Below are 16690 nucleotides of genomic sequence, written 5' to 3' on the forward strand. Positions count from 1 at the left end.
TTTAAGTCTTAAGAAGGACTAATTTCTTTTTTTGGCTGGGGCTGGGTTTGAACCCGCCACCTCCGACATATGGGACCGGCGCCCTACTCCTTGAACCACAGGTGCTGCCCAAAAAGGACTAATTTCAGATGATTTAAAAATTTCATTCTGTTATTCTGGAATGGCTACCCAGGGCTTAATTTTTGCAATGTTGAAAAAAACTAGTAGTGGGCAGCGCCTGTAGCTCAAAGGAGTAGGGCACTGGCCCCATATGCCGCAGGTGGTGGGTTCGAAGCCAGCCCCGGCCAAAAACTGCAAACAAACAAACAAACAAACAAAAACAAACTAGTAGTGGTCAACATCAAAGATTTCTTTTCCTCACCTCAATTAATTTAATTATTATGATAAACCTGTGCATGTGGATTTTTTTAAATGATCTAAGTTTCTATAAGGATAATATGTAGATTTTTTTTAAATGGTATTTGATGGAAGTGGTAGAATGTGGTACCCTTCACTACTCAGATCTATTTGGGATATGAACTTTTATTTTATAACTGTACTCTATTAAAATTTAAAAAAAAATTTCTAAACACCCATATAACCACTGTTACAGTTCTCGGACAGAGCACAAAGCCTTCACATTTTAATTTTGTATAATGTTCATAAAGTCATCACTCATACAGTTTACTCTCCGAGTTATATCAAACATATTCCAGCAATTTAAATTGTAACTTCAAAATAAATCAAAAGTTTTTATTTGCCGTTATTAACTACCCTGGGGAGAACACATGGTCTACACTACAGCAATATCAAAAAATCTCATTGTTTTAGCTATCTATTGCTGCTGTAACACCTAACATAACCATTAGATTCTTTTGCTCATAATTCTGTAATTTGGGCACAGCTCAGTAGAGATTACTAGTCTCTGTTCAATGTTTCTAATGCTGACATGGTTGTCTGGAAGCTGGAGGATCTACTTCCCAGGAAACCTTACTTGCATGGCTGCCAAGTAGGTGCTGGATACCATCTAGGTACATCCGTGGGGCTACTGGTGCTCAGTGATTGTATCAGTCTGCTTGGGCTATCATAACAGACTTGGGCTGTCATCAGATAATAGCATAGATGCAGTAGCTTGAACAACATTCATTTTCTCACAGTTCTAGAGGCTGAAAGTTCTAGATTATGGTTCTAGCATATTCACTTTCTGGTGAGGGCTCTCTTCTTGCATGTAGACGGCGGCCTTCTTGCTGTATGCTCATATGACCTCTTTGTGTGAGGAAGAAAAGGTAAGAGAGAGACAGAAAGGGAGAAATTCTTTAGTTTCATTTGTCTTACTGGATGAAGAGAGTTTGGCTGCTGTCTCGGTCAGCCAATATGTAGAGACAGGGATAGGTCCACCAAAATTTATTTGTCAGAAGACCAACAATTCTGGAGAACAGTGAGTATAACCTCTCCAAGACTATTATGTTCTTCCATTTCCAAAATCATAGTTTTATACATAAAAGTTAAAAGCAAGAACTGTACTAACTCTTATCTTAAACAACAGTACTTAACACTTAGTTTAAATGACAGTAATTGCCATAACCCATGACCCATAATAAACAATAAATTGACATAACCCACAATCCACGTCACAACATTCCAATTCAAAAGTTAATCTTCTAAATCAATTGCCCTAAACTACTCAAGATATACACTTTTAGGTCAAAGCCGAATTTAAAAAACAACAAGGATGGAAGACATGAGGTAAAGGTCCCATAGGACCTAAGCCGGCCAGACTAGCTGTGTCGTCTCAGCCCTGGTCTGATGATTCCATCTTATTCACACTACATGGGCTCTCAACGAGGACCCCATCATCATGACTTTTTCTAAACCTAATTATCTCCCAAAGGCCCTGTTGTCAAATGCAGTCATGCTGGAGATTAGGATTTCAACATATGAATTTGGGGAAGACACAAACATTCAGCCCACAATAGCGCTCTTCCCTGTGTCTATCCGGCTTTCACAGCATGGCAGCCTCTTGGTAGTTGGCTTCATTCACAGCATCTGGGTTCACCAGGAGGCAAAAGCCAAATCTGCCAGGCATTCTGCAGGCTTTGGCACAGAGCTGGCCCTGTGTTCTTTCTGCTACATTTACTGGTTAACGCAGGTCATAAGGCCAGTCCAGATTCAAGGGAAGGGACTTTGAAAGAGTATGAATGCAAGCAGAGCTCAGGGGGTCACCAAAGTATCAGTCTGTCACTCCCCTTTCTCCTCCCATCCACTTCCTCCATGTGCCACTATGGCTCCCATACTGCTCCCTCTGCCTACCCCCCAACACAGACACCCATGCCACCACTAGCCATAGCCTATCGATTCTGTCCCATTACTCTCAATCCCGTGTCATACAAATCCAAAAGGACCTTGCTCTGACAGGTTCAAATAGAACCAACAAAGCCAGAATCCTTTTGCTGTAAGGAAGTAGTCTCTCTTGAAGCAGGAGAGAAAGAAGACAGATCTGATCAATATCGTATCCCAGGTTTTATCATGGTACGTGACTTCCTCGCTTTTAGTTTCTCTATTTTCTGCAGGTAAACAGTCTTTAGTTCCTTGGTTAGACACCTGAGCCTGTTTGTGTATTGCTCTCCTTTCCTTTTGGTTGCATTTTTTTATTTTTGGCTAAAGATTTATTCTTTCCTGATGCCCTTTTTGGGTTTGCTTTCACTTTTGCAGGAGTGGGTTTAGCTGACAATCTTGTTAATCTCTTTATTGTTACTAGACAAAGAGGCTCCAGCTGCCTGTCATTGTCAGCCTATTTGCAGACCCAGGATAAGTCCACCAAATGTTATTAGTCAGAAGACCAGCAATTCTGGAGAACAGTGAGAGTTTCCTCTCCAAGACTGTTCTGTTCTATCATTTCCAAAAAATCATAGTTTTATACATGAAAGTTCAAAGTAAAAACTATGTTACCCCTTAAACAACAATTGACATAACCCATGACCCAAAACAATATTTGAATTCAAAAGTTAAATCAATTGCCCTAAACTACTCAAGATACATACTTTTTAGGTTGAATCAGACTTTACAAAACAGCAAGAAAGGGAGACATGAGGTGAAGGTCACATAAGACCTAAACCGGTCAGACCAGGTGTGTCCTCTCAGCCCTGGCCTGACAACTCCATCTTATTCTCACCATGCGTGCTTTCATTATGAGCTCTTCCTTCACTGCCCCTTTCCTTAAACTGACCTTCCTCTTGGGCATTTTAGCATCAAGAAAGGGCAGGTGCTGGGTGCTTATAGGCTAGAGAGAAACAGAGAATCTACCAAAAACTGGACTGCCTGCCCATTACCTCTCTGTAAAAATACTATTACAAATATTTTAGCTTTAAAAGAACCCCTCGAGTTTGAATCAAAAGGTGGAAGAAACTTCTAGTGTCTCTAAAAGGAAAATCAAAGTCCCAAGACCACTAACTTCCCCTCTGCTTATGTGAAAAAGAAGGTGAGGGCCTCAGACACCTTGGAAGAAATGGCTTCATGGATCATATTCAGGAAATTCCTTGCTAACCTCTCATAAACAAGGACATACATATTGTACCTCTGTCTAGTGCCTAAAAATTAAAGCCTATTTAATTTCACATTAATAATGAATTACAAACTTATCTTTATAGGTAATAGAACTGGAGACAAGACAAAATCAGACATTATTCCACCTACCCAGGAACATCTGCTGTTATTGATAGTTCCTTCACTCCCATTCTTCCTCCTAATATTCTCCTTATTGTATATAAAATGTAACCACTTTGCCTCACCAGCTCCCCCACTTTTTCCTTCTCTCTGTATGCCTTTAAAATGATGAAGGTTCCAACTTCTCCTTAGGAAAAAAACAGCCAGATCTTGTCTATAGTTTGTTTGTTTGTTTGTTTGTTTGTTTTTTGAGACAGAGTCTCACTATGTCACCTTCAGTTGAGTGCTGTTGCATCATCAGCTTCCCGAGTAGCTGGGAGTACAGGCACATTTTTTTGTTGTTGCAGTTGTTATTATTGTTTAGCTGGCCCAGCCTGGGTTCAAACAGCGGCAGTGTATGTGGCTGGGGCCATAACCACTGTGCATGGGCGCGGAGCCAACCTGGCTATTTTTGTTGTTGTAGTTGTCATTGTTGTTTGGAAGGCCCAAGATGGGTTCGAAGCCGCCAGCAGACTGCCAGCTGCATTGTCTAATCACCTGTCAGTTTGATGCAGTGTTCCCCCACTCAGGGCTGGGCAAGGAACCCCCAACTTTCTAGGCCTAAGTGGGTTCATAAATCAGCTTGATCACAGTCCATCTCTAGGCACAAAAAGGCTTGTAAAAATCAGCCTGACCAGTACCTCATCTGGGCTGGGAACACAGCCTAAACAAGAGGCTGCTACTCCCCTAGCAGAGCACACGCCCAAGTGGGAACGCATTTCTACCTAAGGGCAGTTTTAAAATTAACTTCTGCCTCCAAGTCCCGGTGCCAAAAGGTTGTGACAGTTCATCTCCCCAACTCACATCTCCACAGGACAGGAAAAGCAGTATATAAACTCCTAAACAGAAGACCCACATGGGCTACCTGCTTGGGAACCCCCGCCCCCTTTGGCTTTCCAAAGGCTCTTTCTGCCCTCCCCCACCCCACCTATCAATAAAATCTGTCCTTTTGTAGAGTGGTCAGTGGGGTCATTCTTAGAATCTCTGAGACTGGGGATCCGGCAGAGGGTGGGGGAAGGGAGGGAGATTGCAATTACAATGCTTGTGGGTCGTTTAATATTGAACATAGTTGTTTCTGTGCAAGGTTCAGCTTGGGCCTGTCTCCCTCAAAGGGGCAGGAGCTGCAGGTTGGGCAGTTTCCTTAAAAAGAGCCATGTCAAGCTGTTTTTTACAGCTGCCATTCCTAGAACATCTCCCTAGACTTGTATTCTCCTTTTCAAGCTAGAGAAGCTCGGAACTATTTTGGGAGCCTCAGCAGATGTTGTTTCTTTGTACACCCCCTACTTTTAGCGCCGCAGAAACTCCTCCTCATTCTTCAGGAGTTGGTTCCAAGGTCATCACGTTTGTTAGATCTTTTTTTTTTTCTTTAGACAGGGTCTCACTCTGTCACCCTGGGTAGGGTGCCATGGGGTCATCAAAGGTCACTGGCACCTCAATCTCTTGGGCTCAGGCGATCCTCTTGCCTCTAGCCGCCCCAGGTGCCTGCCACAACACCTGGATAGTCTATTTTTAGTAGAGACGGGGTCTCGCTCTTGCTCAGGCTGGTCTCAAGGGATCCACCCGCCTTGGCCTTCCAGAGTGCTGGGATTACAGGCGTGAGCCACCGAGCCCCGCCTGCTATGTCTTTATTACACTTTCTAGCAGAAGAAACTGAGAAGTGATTATCTGGATTTATGCTCATACTCATGGTAATCTAACTCCAGAGCTCTAACACAAAATGCTGTAGGTATTACTATCCATGAGAGAAAAGGAAAATGAATCTTTCGGAGAAGCGATGAGTTATTAATATCAACTACTAGCGTCGCATCTCCGACCACAAAGCGAATGGAAGGAATCTGCGCATGCTCAGAGCTCCGGGCACGGTTTCCCCGCCCCTTCCAGGCTCATCAGGAAGGAAGCAGCTGGTCTGTGGTCCGCTAGTCAGCCGGAACCGAGTTGCGCTGCCGCAGGTTCCAGCCCGGAAAAGGCAACGGAGGCACCTGCGGACCAGCGACATGGCGCGGTCGGGGAGTAAGGTAGAGAGCAAACCGCGGCGCGGGCCTTACCTGCGCCGGGGATCCGGAGAGGGTGGCTGAGAAGCAGGGATCGTGGGATCACGGCGGTGCTCAGGAGTGGAGCCAGAGGGAAGATCGTGGTGGTGGACTGGATCCGGAGGGCTAGGACCGGGGGATGCGCTATTAGAAAAGCTGGGGATTTGGAGCCCAAACTTCTGAATTTGATCCTCGTTCACTCTCCCACTACCTGTCCTTCCCATTCCCCTGCTCCTTCGCCCACCTGTTCCTCGTTGTGCCTCCCTCCTTACTCGCCTCCCCTCACTATACCTCAATCTCGCTCCACCCTCTAACCCACCTCCTCATTTACTTTTGAGCCTGGGTTCTTCAACATCTATATGGCAATGAATGATAAGCACCTTGCCAATCTATACGGCAATGGATGATAAGCAATGTAAAATTCAGAGAGGGACCTTCTGTGAATAAAGTAACTTGAAATGTCAAGTGTCATATGATCTCTGTAATGATCTAATTTCTCTCATTTAGTGAAAGATTCGGTAAGAGTATGAAGCACAGAGAATAATAAAAGATTCTAAACCTTTTAATACCATCTTGTTTAATTTTCACAACCATCCCATGAGGTGAAAACTATTTATCCCCAGTCTGCAAGTGGGAGAACACCGGCATAGAGAACGGAATCACTTGGTCCGTAAATGGTGGAAACTGGATTTGAATCCAGGCTGTCTGGGTCTGAGAGCCCTGGATAATTTTTGTCTTGCTAAAAATCTATACCCCTTGGCATTACTGGTTAGTAACAGAAACTGCCATCAATTTTAAAGTGTGTGTGTGTGTGTGTGTGTGTTTAATGTAAAAGGAGAGTGGTAATTGTCTCAATAGGGTCACTAGAGGGAGGTGTGGTTCCAGCTATTCATTTAATAGAAATAAATAAGACAGGAATTTGAACAACTGATCCCTAAACCCTTCAATTCTATGTGGGTAATTGTTGATTAAAAAGATTATGAACCAAAATGATGTCAGTCACCTTCATTTCTCCTCTTTCAAGGACTGAAAAATTTGTAGTTCTAGTAGAGGTGCAGTTTGTGGCAGATGAACTTGAAGTAAAATCTTAACAGCCTGTTTTGCTTTAGTACAGAAATAGAGTTGGGCCTGTAATCCCAGCACTCTGGGTAGGCCAGATGGGTGGATTGCCTGAGCTCCCAGGTTTGAGACCAGTCTGAGCGAGAGCCAGACCCCATCTCTAAAAATATCCAGGTGTTGTGGCAGCCTGTAGTCCCAGCTACTTGGGAGGCTGAGGCAAGAGAATCGCTTGAGCCTAAGAGTTTGAGGTTGCTGTGAGCTATGATGCCAGCACACAGTAGTGGAGGTGACAAAGTTAGTCTGTGTCTCAAAAAAAAAAAAAAAAAAAAGTTGCTGTGCTTTCCAGTACCTCTTTCCTGGTTTTCTTATTGCTGCAAGAAAGAAGTTCAAAGTATTACATAGACCTTTCTTTTGTCTCCACACACGAAGTTCCATATCGTGAAACCCTTTGATGTAATTTTCTGGATAGTTGATTCCTGCCAAAAGACTTTTAATCCTCTGGAATTTTCTGGTTTCGAAGCAGTTTTTGGCCAAGCATGGTGGCTCACACCTGTAATCCTAGCTGTTTCAGAGGTCGAGAGTTTTGAGACCAGCCTAAGCAAGAATGAGATGCAGTCTCTATAAAAAAAAATAGAAAAACTAGCTGGCTGTGGTGGCATGCACCTTTAATCCCAGCTGCTTGGGAGACTAAGGCAGGAGGATAGCTTGAGCTGAGGAGCATGAGGTTTGCAGTAAGCATTGCCCTCTATTCTGGGCAACAGAGTGAGACCGTATCTCAAAAACAAAAAAGTATTAATCTGTCATGGGATTAGAGGGGGGGAAAAGTAGCTTATGTGAAATATGTGAACATTTCAAATGTGACATACAAATTTTACTGCTTTCAAAAGAATTTTGTAGTTTCTTACCACCTTTTCTTTTTTTCAAATAAGCTATTTTTATTTCAGAAATCTCTCAATATTAGTGCCTTATGCTCTTTTTTTTTGTAAACTAGAGAAAAATAATTCTTTCATATGTTGCCTAATATATAAGTACATTTAGAAAACATCTATAACTTCCCTGATAGTAGCTCATTAGGTTTTTCAAATACTTTTAGGGTCACAAGATCATTGCTTCAGAAAATAGCTGTTTCTCTCTTGATAACTTCTAAGTGTTATTTTTTCTCCTTACATGAAGCCAATCTCAATGTAACTTCCATCTGTTGACTCTATTAATCTTTCTTGCAGACCAGTCTTTTCATAACATTTGGGAACTGTCCTGTAACTCTTAAATATTTGGTAATAATCATGTTCCTCTTAATTTAATTTGGCTCAAATATCTAGTTTTTCCAACTGTTCTTTATATTACATGTTGTTCAGAGCCTTCCCTAACATCTCCATATCACGGGCAGTTGTAATTAATCTTTCTCATAAGATGTGATACCTAGAACTGCGCATTGTTTGATCAGTACAAAGCACAGGTAAGACTGTCAGAGTCAAGAGATGTTAATTCTGAAGATAACCTTAAATCTCCCCTAATTAAACAGTTTTCTGCCTCCTAGAATCAACAGTGAGTTTAAGTGACATTCCCAAGGCCTGAGAGCTAATTGGTAATAGAAATGGGTCTAGATCCTAGGTTTTCAGATTCCTAACCCAGTCTTTTCCTCCATAAACCCTTCTTTTCCTGTCTTGAATTTAGTACATTGCTGAAAAAACCTAAAATATTTGGGGTGATGGAATGCTGTGGTCATTGTGTTGATAATTTGTTTTTTAATCCACTCTAAAAGTGGGTTGCCATCAGTTCAGGTCATCTTTAACTCGTATTCAGTTAAATTTTGGATGTCGAGTAGGAACTTTACATACATCACTTGTACTTTTAGTTTAGTTCCCTTATTTCCTTCCCTATGTATGTGATTGCTATCTAATGACTTGTGCCTTTGCTTATGTGGTTCCCTCTGTCTGTAACTTTCTTGTTCGCATGACTGACTCCCATTCGTTCTTTAAGACTCATTCAATTGGAAAAAAATATCCCATGTACTCAGTACTATTATGAAACCAATTTACAATCACTCACACTTTCATATGAAGAATAGATCACAACTATGGCCCAAGATGAAGGAGGGAGGGGGGAGGTCAGATTGAGGGAGGGTGAATGGTTGGATCACACCAATGGTGCATAATGCAAGGGTACATATCGGATCTATTAGTATAGAGTTTAAATGTCTTAACACAGTAACTAAGTAAACGAGATGAGATATATATTAACCAGTGTGATGTAAGCATTCCTAATTATGAATCATTCCTAATATATGAAATCAGCACATTGTACCCCATAAATGCATTAATGTGTACATGAAAAAAAAAAAGACTCATTCAAGAAGTCTGTATTGAGGAAGCCCTTCCTACCTCTCCTCTTTTCCCTCTACCAGTCTTGGTTGGATGCGCCTGTGTCTCTCTTAGTACCCCCTGCATACCTGTTATGGAATATTGTGCTGGCATTATTTGTTATGTGTCTGTGTCCTCTATTACAGTAGAATAGATTTGGTGTCTTAGTCTTTATTTTTAGATGCCCAGTTTACAGATTGACTCATCGCTGGGGTGTACCATTTCAGCATATATAGATTGTAGCACTCACCTGTTGACACAGAAATGCTTCCTAACAGGCTACACCCTAAGTAAGGGGCACAGGGAAAGCATCTGTTCTCATGCTAGTTGGCCTGCACGTCAACTGCAGGTCTGGTGAGCGTTTGGCTCAGCTGGGCTGGACTTAACTCTGACGTATAGGATGATTTCATATCTAATCACCATGGGTTTATTCTGGGGCTCAGGCCAAAGAAGTGGCAACTACCTGGAGGATGCTCCTCTCCTGGCAGATACTTTCTAGATGAAATCCTATCAAGGCTATGTAAGGGTTTTCCATAGTAAAATTTACATGTCTTACACACAGTCTTCATGTAGAACATGTCCCTTCCCTTTATCCCACCTCTCCTAAATACCAGCACAGGTTTATGATTGCTGTAAGCAAGGGACACATCTCAGAGTCTATTTTTTTTTTTTATTTTGGCCGGGGCTAGGTTTGAACCCGCCACCTCTGGTATATGGGACCGGTGCCCTACTCCTTGAGCCACAGGCGCCGCCCCTCAGAGTCTATTTTTATGACTTATTTTCTCTCAAACACTCTTTGGGACTTTGTTTCCAGGCAGCTGTTGTGTTATGTATGGACGTGGGCTTTGCCATGGGGAACTCCTTTCCTGGTGAAGAATCCCCATTTGAACAAGCAAAGAAGGTGATGACCATGTTTATCCAGCGACAGGTAAGTTTCAGATTGATCTTGAGTTTGTAAATCAGCTTGTCTCCTCTACTTACTAACATAGGATACCAGCTTCCTTATAGTGTCTACCCTCACTGGGGAATCTGGGAAGTTTTCTTACATGTTCACATGCAAAATCCACCCGTCACTAGAGCCTGATAATTTTTCTTCCTCATTCTGGCTCTTCCGTCTGATACTATGTTTTTTATCAGAAACAAGAGACAGTATAAAATAATATTTAAAAGCACAATCTTTAGAGCCAGATGGCCCGTCTGGGTTTGAGTCCTTGCTCTGCTAACCTCTTGATCTTGAATAAGTTCTTCAACTTCTTTGTGCCTAGTTCATTTATCTTTTGCCATATAACAGACTATCCCAAAACTTACTATCTTGAATTACATATTTATTTATTTTTTTTTTATTATTATTTTTTTTTTTGTAGAGACAGAGTCTCACTGTACCGCCCTCGGGCAGAGTGCCGTGGCGTCACACGGCTCACAGCAACCTCTAACTCTTGGGCTTACGCGATTCTCTTGCCTCAGCCTCCCAAGCAGCTGGGACTACAGGCGCCCGCCACAACACCCGGGTATTATTCTGTTGCAGTTTGGCCGGGGCTGTGTCGGAACCGCCACCCTGGCCATATGGGGCCGGCGCCCTACTCACTGAGCCATAGGCGCCACCTATGGCTTTTAAAATTACATATTTAAAAAAAAGAATCATTGTTCAATAGTTCTGTGGGCTGAATGGGAGGGTTCTGTTGAATGACTCTTTCGAGGCCTCTTACACACTTACAATCAGATGGGGCCTGGAGCTGGAATCAGCGGGGCTGGATGCTTAAGATGGTTCATTCACATGGCTGGAAGATTATGCCTTCAGGAGCCTTTGAGCTCAGTTGAGGCTGTCCATCAGAACTCCTACGTGTAGCTTGGGATTCTCCCCGTGTAGTGGCTGGTTCTAAGAAGGAGTGTTCTAAACGTGAGTATGCTAAGAGATCCTGCCTGTGTAGCTTCTTGTGATCTAGCTTTAGAAATTCCGGAAGGTTGTTTTGTATTAGTCAAGCAAGTCACTAAGGCCAGTTCACATTCAAGGGAGGGGAGTTCGACTCCCCCATGTTTTATAAAGAGTAGCCTCTAGATACAGAGAGAGATGGACTGGTTGGTGGCTCTCTTGGGACCTATCTACCACAGTGCCTTAGTGTCCCATGTGTAAAATGAGGAAATTAATAATACCTGTTACATAGGGTTGTTTTGAAGATTTTATAGCAAAAGATTTAATGTAGGTAAAGTGTTTAGAACAGTGCTTGGCATATTGTAAATACTATGTAAGTGTTAGCTAGTATTTTTATTATTTATGCCTCTTCTACTTGATATGACTGACAGTTTTTCCAATTCCATGAGGTCCTGCTTTATTCACTGGGTACTGCTGTTTCTGGACAGTAGCCTGGACACCTCTACTGTTCCTTCTGGGTCTTGACACTTTCACTGGGCACTACTTTCTCCCACTTATCATCCTTAGCTTTCACAAATCTGATGACCTGGAGTCCTTGAGGGGTGCTAACCCCATTCTTGGTTATAGTTGTGTTGGTGGTATTCAAGTATTATAGTTGTGCCCCAATATAGCATAGTTTTTTGTATTTTAAGATGAGAAAGAGTCTGAATCTGGAAGATTGGGGGACAAAGCCAGTTCCATAATGCATTCTAAATGTCTCCTGTGCCCATGTCTGAACTTTTGTTGTTGAAGCAAGATTACCTTGCCTTAAGATGAATTCCCTTTTTTTTGGAGACAGAGTCCTCGTGGTGTCACAGCTCACAGCAACCTCAAACTCCTGGGATCAAGTGATTCTCTTGCCTCAGCCCCTAGAGTAGCTGGTACTACAGGCGCCTGCCACAATGGCTGGCTATTTTTATTTCGCTCAGGCTAATCTCGAATCTGTGAGCTCAAGCAATCCACCTGCCTCGGGCTCCCAGAGTGTTAGGATTATAGGTGTGAGCCACCACGCCTAGCCTTAAGATGAATTCTTATCCAGGAGACAGACACCTGCTTAGCCAGTATGCTGGACACAGTTAAACCCCAGCAGCAGGGACCTTTGCTCCATGTACAACTGCAAATTTTAGGTGGAGTTGTTTATAGATAAGAGCATGTAATAGACCAAACAAAAATGAAGAATGACAGAATTCCATTTTGTCCTGCTACAGGACTCTTCCCCATCAATGTGAAAGGCTTATGTTTGTAATTAGATGACTGCCTTTTGTGTTGGATACTTTTGAAAAAATATTTTGTTATGAAATAACTTCATAAAAGAGGCAAATACAGAGGATAATACATAGGAAACTTATTTTCCAACTGTCTTGGGCTAAGTAATACTAATGTTTTACCATATTTGTTTGATTTCTTTTTCTTTTTTTCTTAAAAAATAAAGTTATTACAGGTAAACTAGAAGCTCTTTCCCAATTGTTTTTTCCCTCTTCTTTTCCTCCTTTCATCAGATTTTGGTAGTTACTACTTTGTGTATTGTATGCTATTAGACATAAGTATGTATTCATGGATAATACTTAGTATTGTCTGAAGCTGTCAAGGGTATGTAAATGGTTTTATATGGTACATATAATTATGCAACTTATTTTTTTCTCAACCTAATGTATTCATGTTGATAAATGCACAAATTTACTTTTAGTGGGATGTTATTTCCCTTCTATAAATATTCTGCAGTGCATTTTTGCATTCTTCTGCTGATAATTCCCTTCTAGTTTTTGCTCTGTTATAAACAGTGCTGAAGTATAAACTATCTTATTCATTGCCTCCTTGCATACATGTGCAAGAATTTTTGTCGGGTAGACTCCATATATCTATCAGTGAAATTGCTGGGATATCAGCGGTAAACCTGACACTTTTTTTTTTTTTTAGTTTTTTTGGGGCTTATTTTTATTTTTATTTTATTTCTTTGCTTTTGTTGTTGTTATTGAGACAGAGTCCTACCCTATGCCCCTGAGCAGAGTGCAATTGTGTCATAGCTCACTGCAACCTCAGACTCAGCCTCCGAAAACTGCTGGGATTACAGGTGATCGCCTGGGCGCCTGGCTGGGTTTTTCAGTTTTTTGTGTTTTTTTTTCTTTCATGAGTCGGGGTCTCACTCTCACTCAGGTGAGTCTTGAACTCCTGAGCTCAAGCAATTCTCCCTCCTCAGCCTCCCACAGTGCTGGGATTACAGGCATGAGCCACGGCACCCTGCGAAACTTTGTTTTTTTTTTAATCTCTGGAAAATTTAAACCTTGGTTAGATATTCCAGAAAAACAAACTAAACTCTTTTCAAGTTATGTGTGATTAGTTATCACTGAGAGCCTAGTCTGGCTAGAAGTTATCAGGAGCAGTTATTACCCAGTTGTTCCTTGACCCCAACTTGTGCTGAAATGAAGGGTGGGAATTATAGTCAATGAAAATGTCTGCTTAGAACCTAGGAATTTTGCCCATAAGTCCTGTGTTTCTTTCGGCCCAGAATTCTATGGCTCAGAGACATACCACAGGACAGTATAGTTATCCTGTTTTCCTAAAGGTTAGGTATTTTATGGCTTGCAAGTTGTTCCTATACCATTTTCAGCCTTCTGACATTCTTCTCTAGGTGTTTGCTGAGAGCAAGGATGAGATCGCGCTAGTCCTGTTTGGTACAGATGGCACTGAGAATGCCCTTGCTGACGGCGATCAGTATCAGAACATCACAGTGCACAGACACCTGAGGCTGCCAGATTTTGATTTGCTGGAGGACATCGAAAGCACAATCCAACCAGGTTCTCAACAAGCTGATGGTATCCTTTTTCAATCAGAGAAGACTTTTAAGACGTTTCTTTTAATCTGGGCCCTGTAATCCAGTTTGATGAGATATCCCCAAAGTCCCAGCTCTGAGGAGGTGGTTATATTTTGCTCTGAGGATGGGGGAAGTGGTATGTATTAGGATTTAATGATAAGTTAATCAGGTTAAGTGCCTGGGCTTCAGACCCTTCCATCACATCCCTCTTCTTTGCATTAGTGGCATTGAGAGGTTGGGAGGCACAGGAAGAGGAAGATGTTGGGAGGTAGAGAAAAAGATATTTTTAAGAGGGTATGGCATTAGCATTCTCTACCCTTTTTTGGATAGAGGATGTTTTTATGCCAGAAATCAGATTGATACCTAGACTGTGAGATTTCTGATTTCTTCCACAGTTGCCCTAAGTTTAAGAAATTTCTCTTATTATTTTTCTAAGCAGTTAACAGAGCTGTCCCTAATCACTGGGAGGTGCTGCTGTGTTGGATGTGACTTGCAAATACCAATGTAGCTAACATATTCAAGAATGGACTGTGATCATCAGAAACAGATTCTAGATACTGTTAAATGGCATCATAGTTTTTGGTTAAATGAATGAAATGTATTAGATGGCCTCTTGTTTATTTTCTTTTTCTTAGTTGTATGTGTCAGGATATATACTTTGATACATGGAAAATGTGACTATGTTAGTGGAATAACGTGCAGATGAAGGGCACTTGGGCATGTACTTAAGTCATCACATAGTCCAAGGTCCACAATTTTCATCACTGTGGACTTTGCTGGAAAAAGGTTGTGTTCATGGGATGAAGGGATTGTTTGGTTATAGCTTTGCCCTTAACTAGGTGAGTCCTGGATGCACTGATCGTGTGCATGGATGTGATTCACCATGAAACTATGTAAGTATCTCTTCTGAAGAGTTGGAAATGAACCTTTCTGCAAAAATTGTGTGGGTTGACATATTCAATGTGCTGTGTGATTCATTATTAATCCAGCTGTATATTTATGTAGCTTAAGAAACATTTAACAGAATTTGATGGTTCAATTCAACCTTTCTGTTTTTTAAACGTTTTAAAAGAGGAAAGGCTGTACTTGGTAGGAGTTTCTCTGGGATAAATAAATGTTTGGCTTATTTCAGTTTCTTTCCTATTTGACTTAAGCTAATCAGCAGGCATTTTTTAAAGTGCTAAGTGATATGATCCATATGTAGTTGATAGCAAGTGCATAGTAACTCTGGCCAACTTCCTAATCCATTATTTATTTAATCACTATGCCTTGAAAATGTGTGTCTTTGAATACACATGTGTATGCACACACACATACTCCTTGCCTGTTAGGGAAAATATATGTTCTAAAATCCCAAGCCTAAATCTGAACTACTTCTCAATCTCTGGATGACCTTTGCAAAATTCTACCACTAGTGCTGTGTGTGGAATCGGAGCAAGGCATTTGGAAAGTGAGTATCAATTAAGTGCAGTTCTGAAGCTGTAGTACACTAAGAAAATTCCTCATTCACATCCTGCCTGTTCTTTATTCACATTCTGTGGAGGCTGGAAAGGGATCTCTTTTAATCACAGTGACCACATCTTTAAGCTGAAATAGAGTTAGGAATTCAGGAATATAATATTCCTGTAATATTGAGAACTTTAGCCCAATATTCAAAGTATAAGGTATCCCAAGGTCAATTATGTGTTTAATAAGAACTTAACTATCAACAGTAAATATACTTCCAGGATGTACTCACATTTATTAACCATATCTAGATTCATTCCTTAACCTCTCTCCACTCAAGGACCAAATGTATTTGAATTTGTAGCAAATAATTCAGGAGAATGATTTCTTAACATGATAACTCTGTCTTTTAGAGGAAAGAAGTTTGAGAAGAGGCATATTGAAGTATTCACTGATCTCAGCAGTCCATTCAGCAAAGACCAGCTGGATATTGTAATACGTAACTTGAAGAAGTTTGACATCTCCCTGCAGTTCTTGTAAGATTCTGAGAATAACAAATCCTGTGATCTTGTAATACAGTAAGAGCCCTTTACAGAGTGTTTGGTTCATGAAGCTCCCAGTTATCTTTCTGCTCTGTGTTGGAATCTGTCATATGACAGAGATAACACCACAAACATTCACTGATTACTCTCTGTATTCTAAGAACTCTTCTGAGTTTTGGTGACAGAGGTGGAAGTCACAGTTATACAGAGGAATTGAGCTCAGTAGCTGATCATTATTCACTGTTCTGGGACTCAAAGAATCGAGGAATTAGAAGATTCTTTTATTGTTACTTGGCTTTTTGGCTAAGATCCAGTGTAGACAGCCTTTTGAGGATATTCACTTTATCTCTTTCCTTCCTAATTATCCTACAATTACCAGACTGATGGTTTCTTTTCTTAAATAGCACTAGAGGCCAGGCGTGGTGGCTCATAACTATAGTCCCAGCTACTCAGGAGGCTGAGGCAGGAGGATCACTTGATCCAGGAGTGTGAGGTTGGGAGTGTGAGGTTGCAGTGAGCCATGATCACATCATTGTTCTGATCCCTGAGCAACAAAGTACGCCCTTGTCTCTAAAACAGCAACAATGAAAACAGAACAAAACAATGCTGAAGAACTGTGTCCTATGACAGTGGTGTTTTAGGGTAGACAGGATCATTTCAAACACATAAAATGTTCATATTTAACTTTTTTCAGAACAAAAGATGAAGATACACATATAAAATGTAATTTGCTTATGTGTATTTAGAGATGGGGTAACAAATTTAGGGAAAATATTTCACAATTTTCACAGAGGAACTCTGTCCCTCTTCTCACTAAATGTTTGAATTTTCTCTCCAGCATTTACTTTCTC

The 16690-nt window shown here is 41.2% G+C and overlaps 1 protein-coding gene across 1 annotated transcript in view; it reads left to right on the plus strand.

The window, feature by feature from the left end:
• The first annotated feature begins 5528 nt into the window (after window positions 1–5528).
• XRCC5 (X-ray repair cross complementing 5) overlaps window positions 5529–16690 on the plus strand; it is a 99926-nt gene continuing 88764 nt past the window's right edge. The window contains exons 1-5 of the mRNA XM_053598134.1: window positions 5529–5696; window positions 9945–10058; window positions 13669–13852; window positions 14696–14744; window positions 15711–15833. Of these exons, the coding sequence (XP_053454109.1) occupies window positions 5676–5696; window positions 9945–10058; window positions 13669–13852; window positions 14696–14744; window positions 15711–15833 (491 nt within the window). The 5' untranslated portion in view covers window positions 5529–5675. The remainder of the gene's footprint in view (window positions 5697–9944; window positions 10059–13668; window positions 13853–14695; window positions 14745–15710; window positions 15834–16690) is intronic.

This window comes from Nycticebus coucang, chromosome 7, assembly GCF_027406575.1.
Source record: "Nycticebus coucang isolate mNycCou1 chromosome 7, mNycCou1.pri, whole genome shotgun sequence".
Classification (NCBI taxonomy): domain Eukaryota; kingdom Metazoa; phylum Chordata; class Mammalia; order Primates; family Lorisidae; genus Nycticebus; species Nycticebus coucang.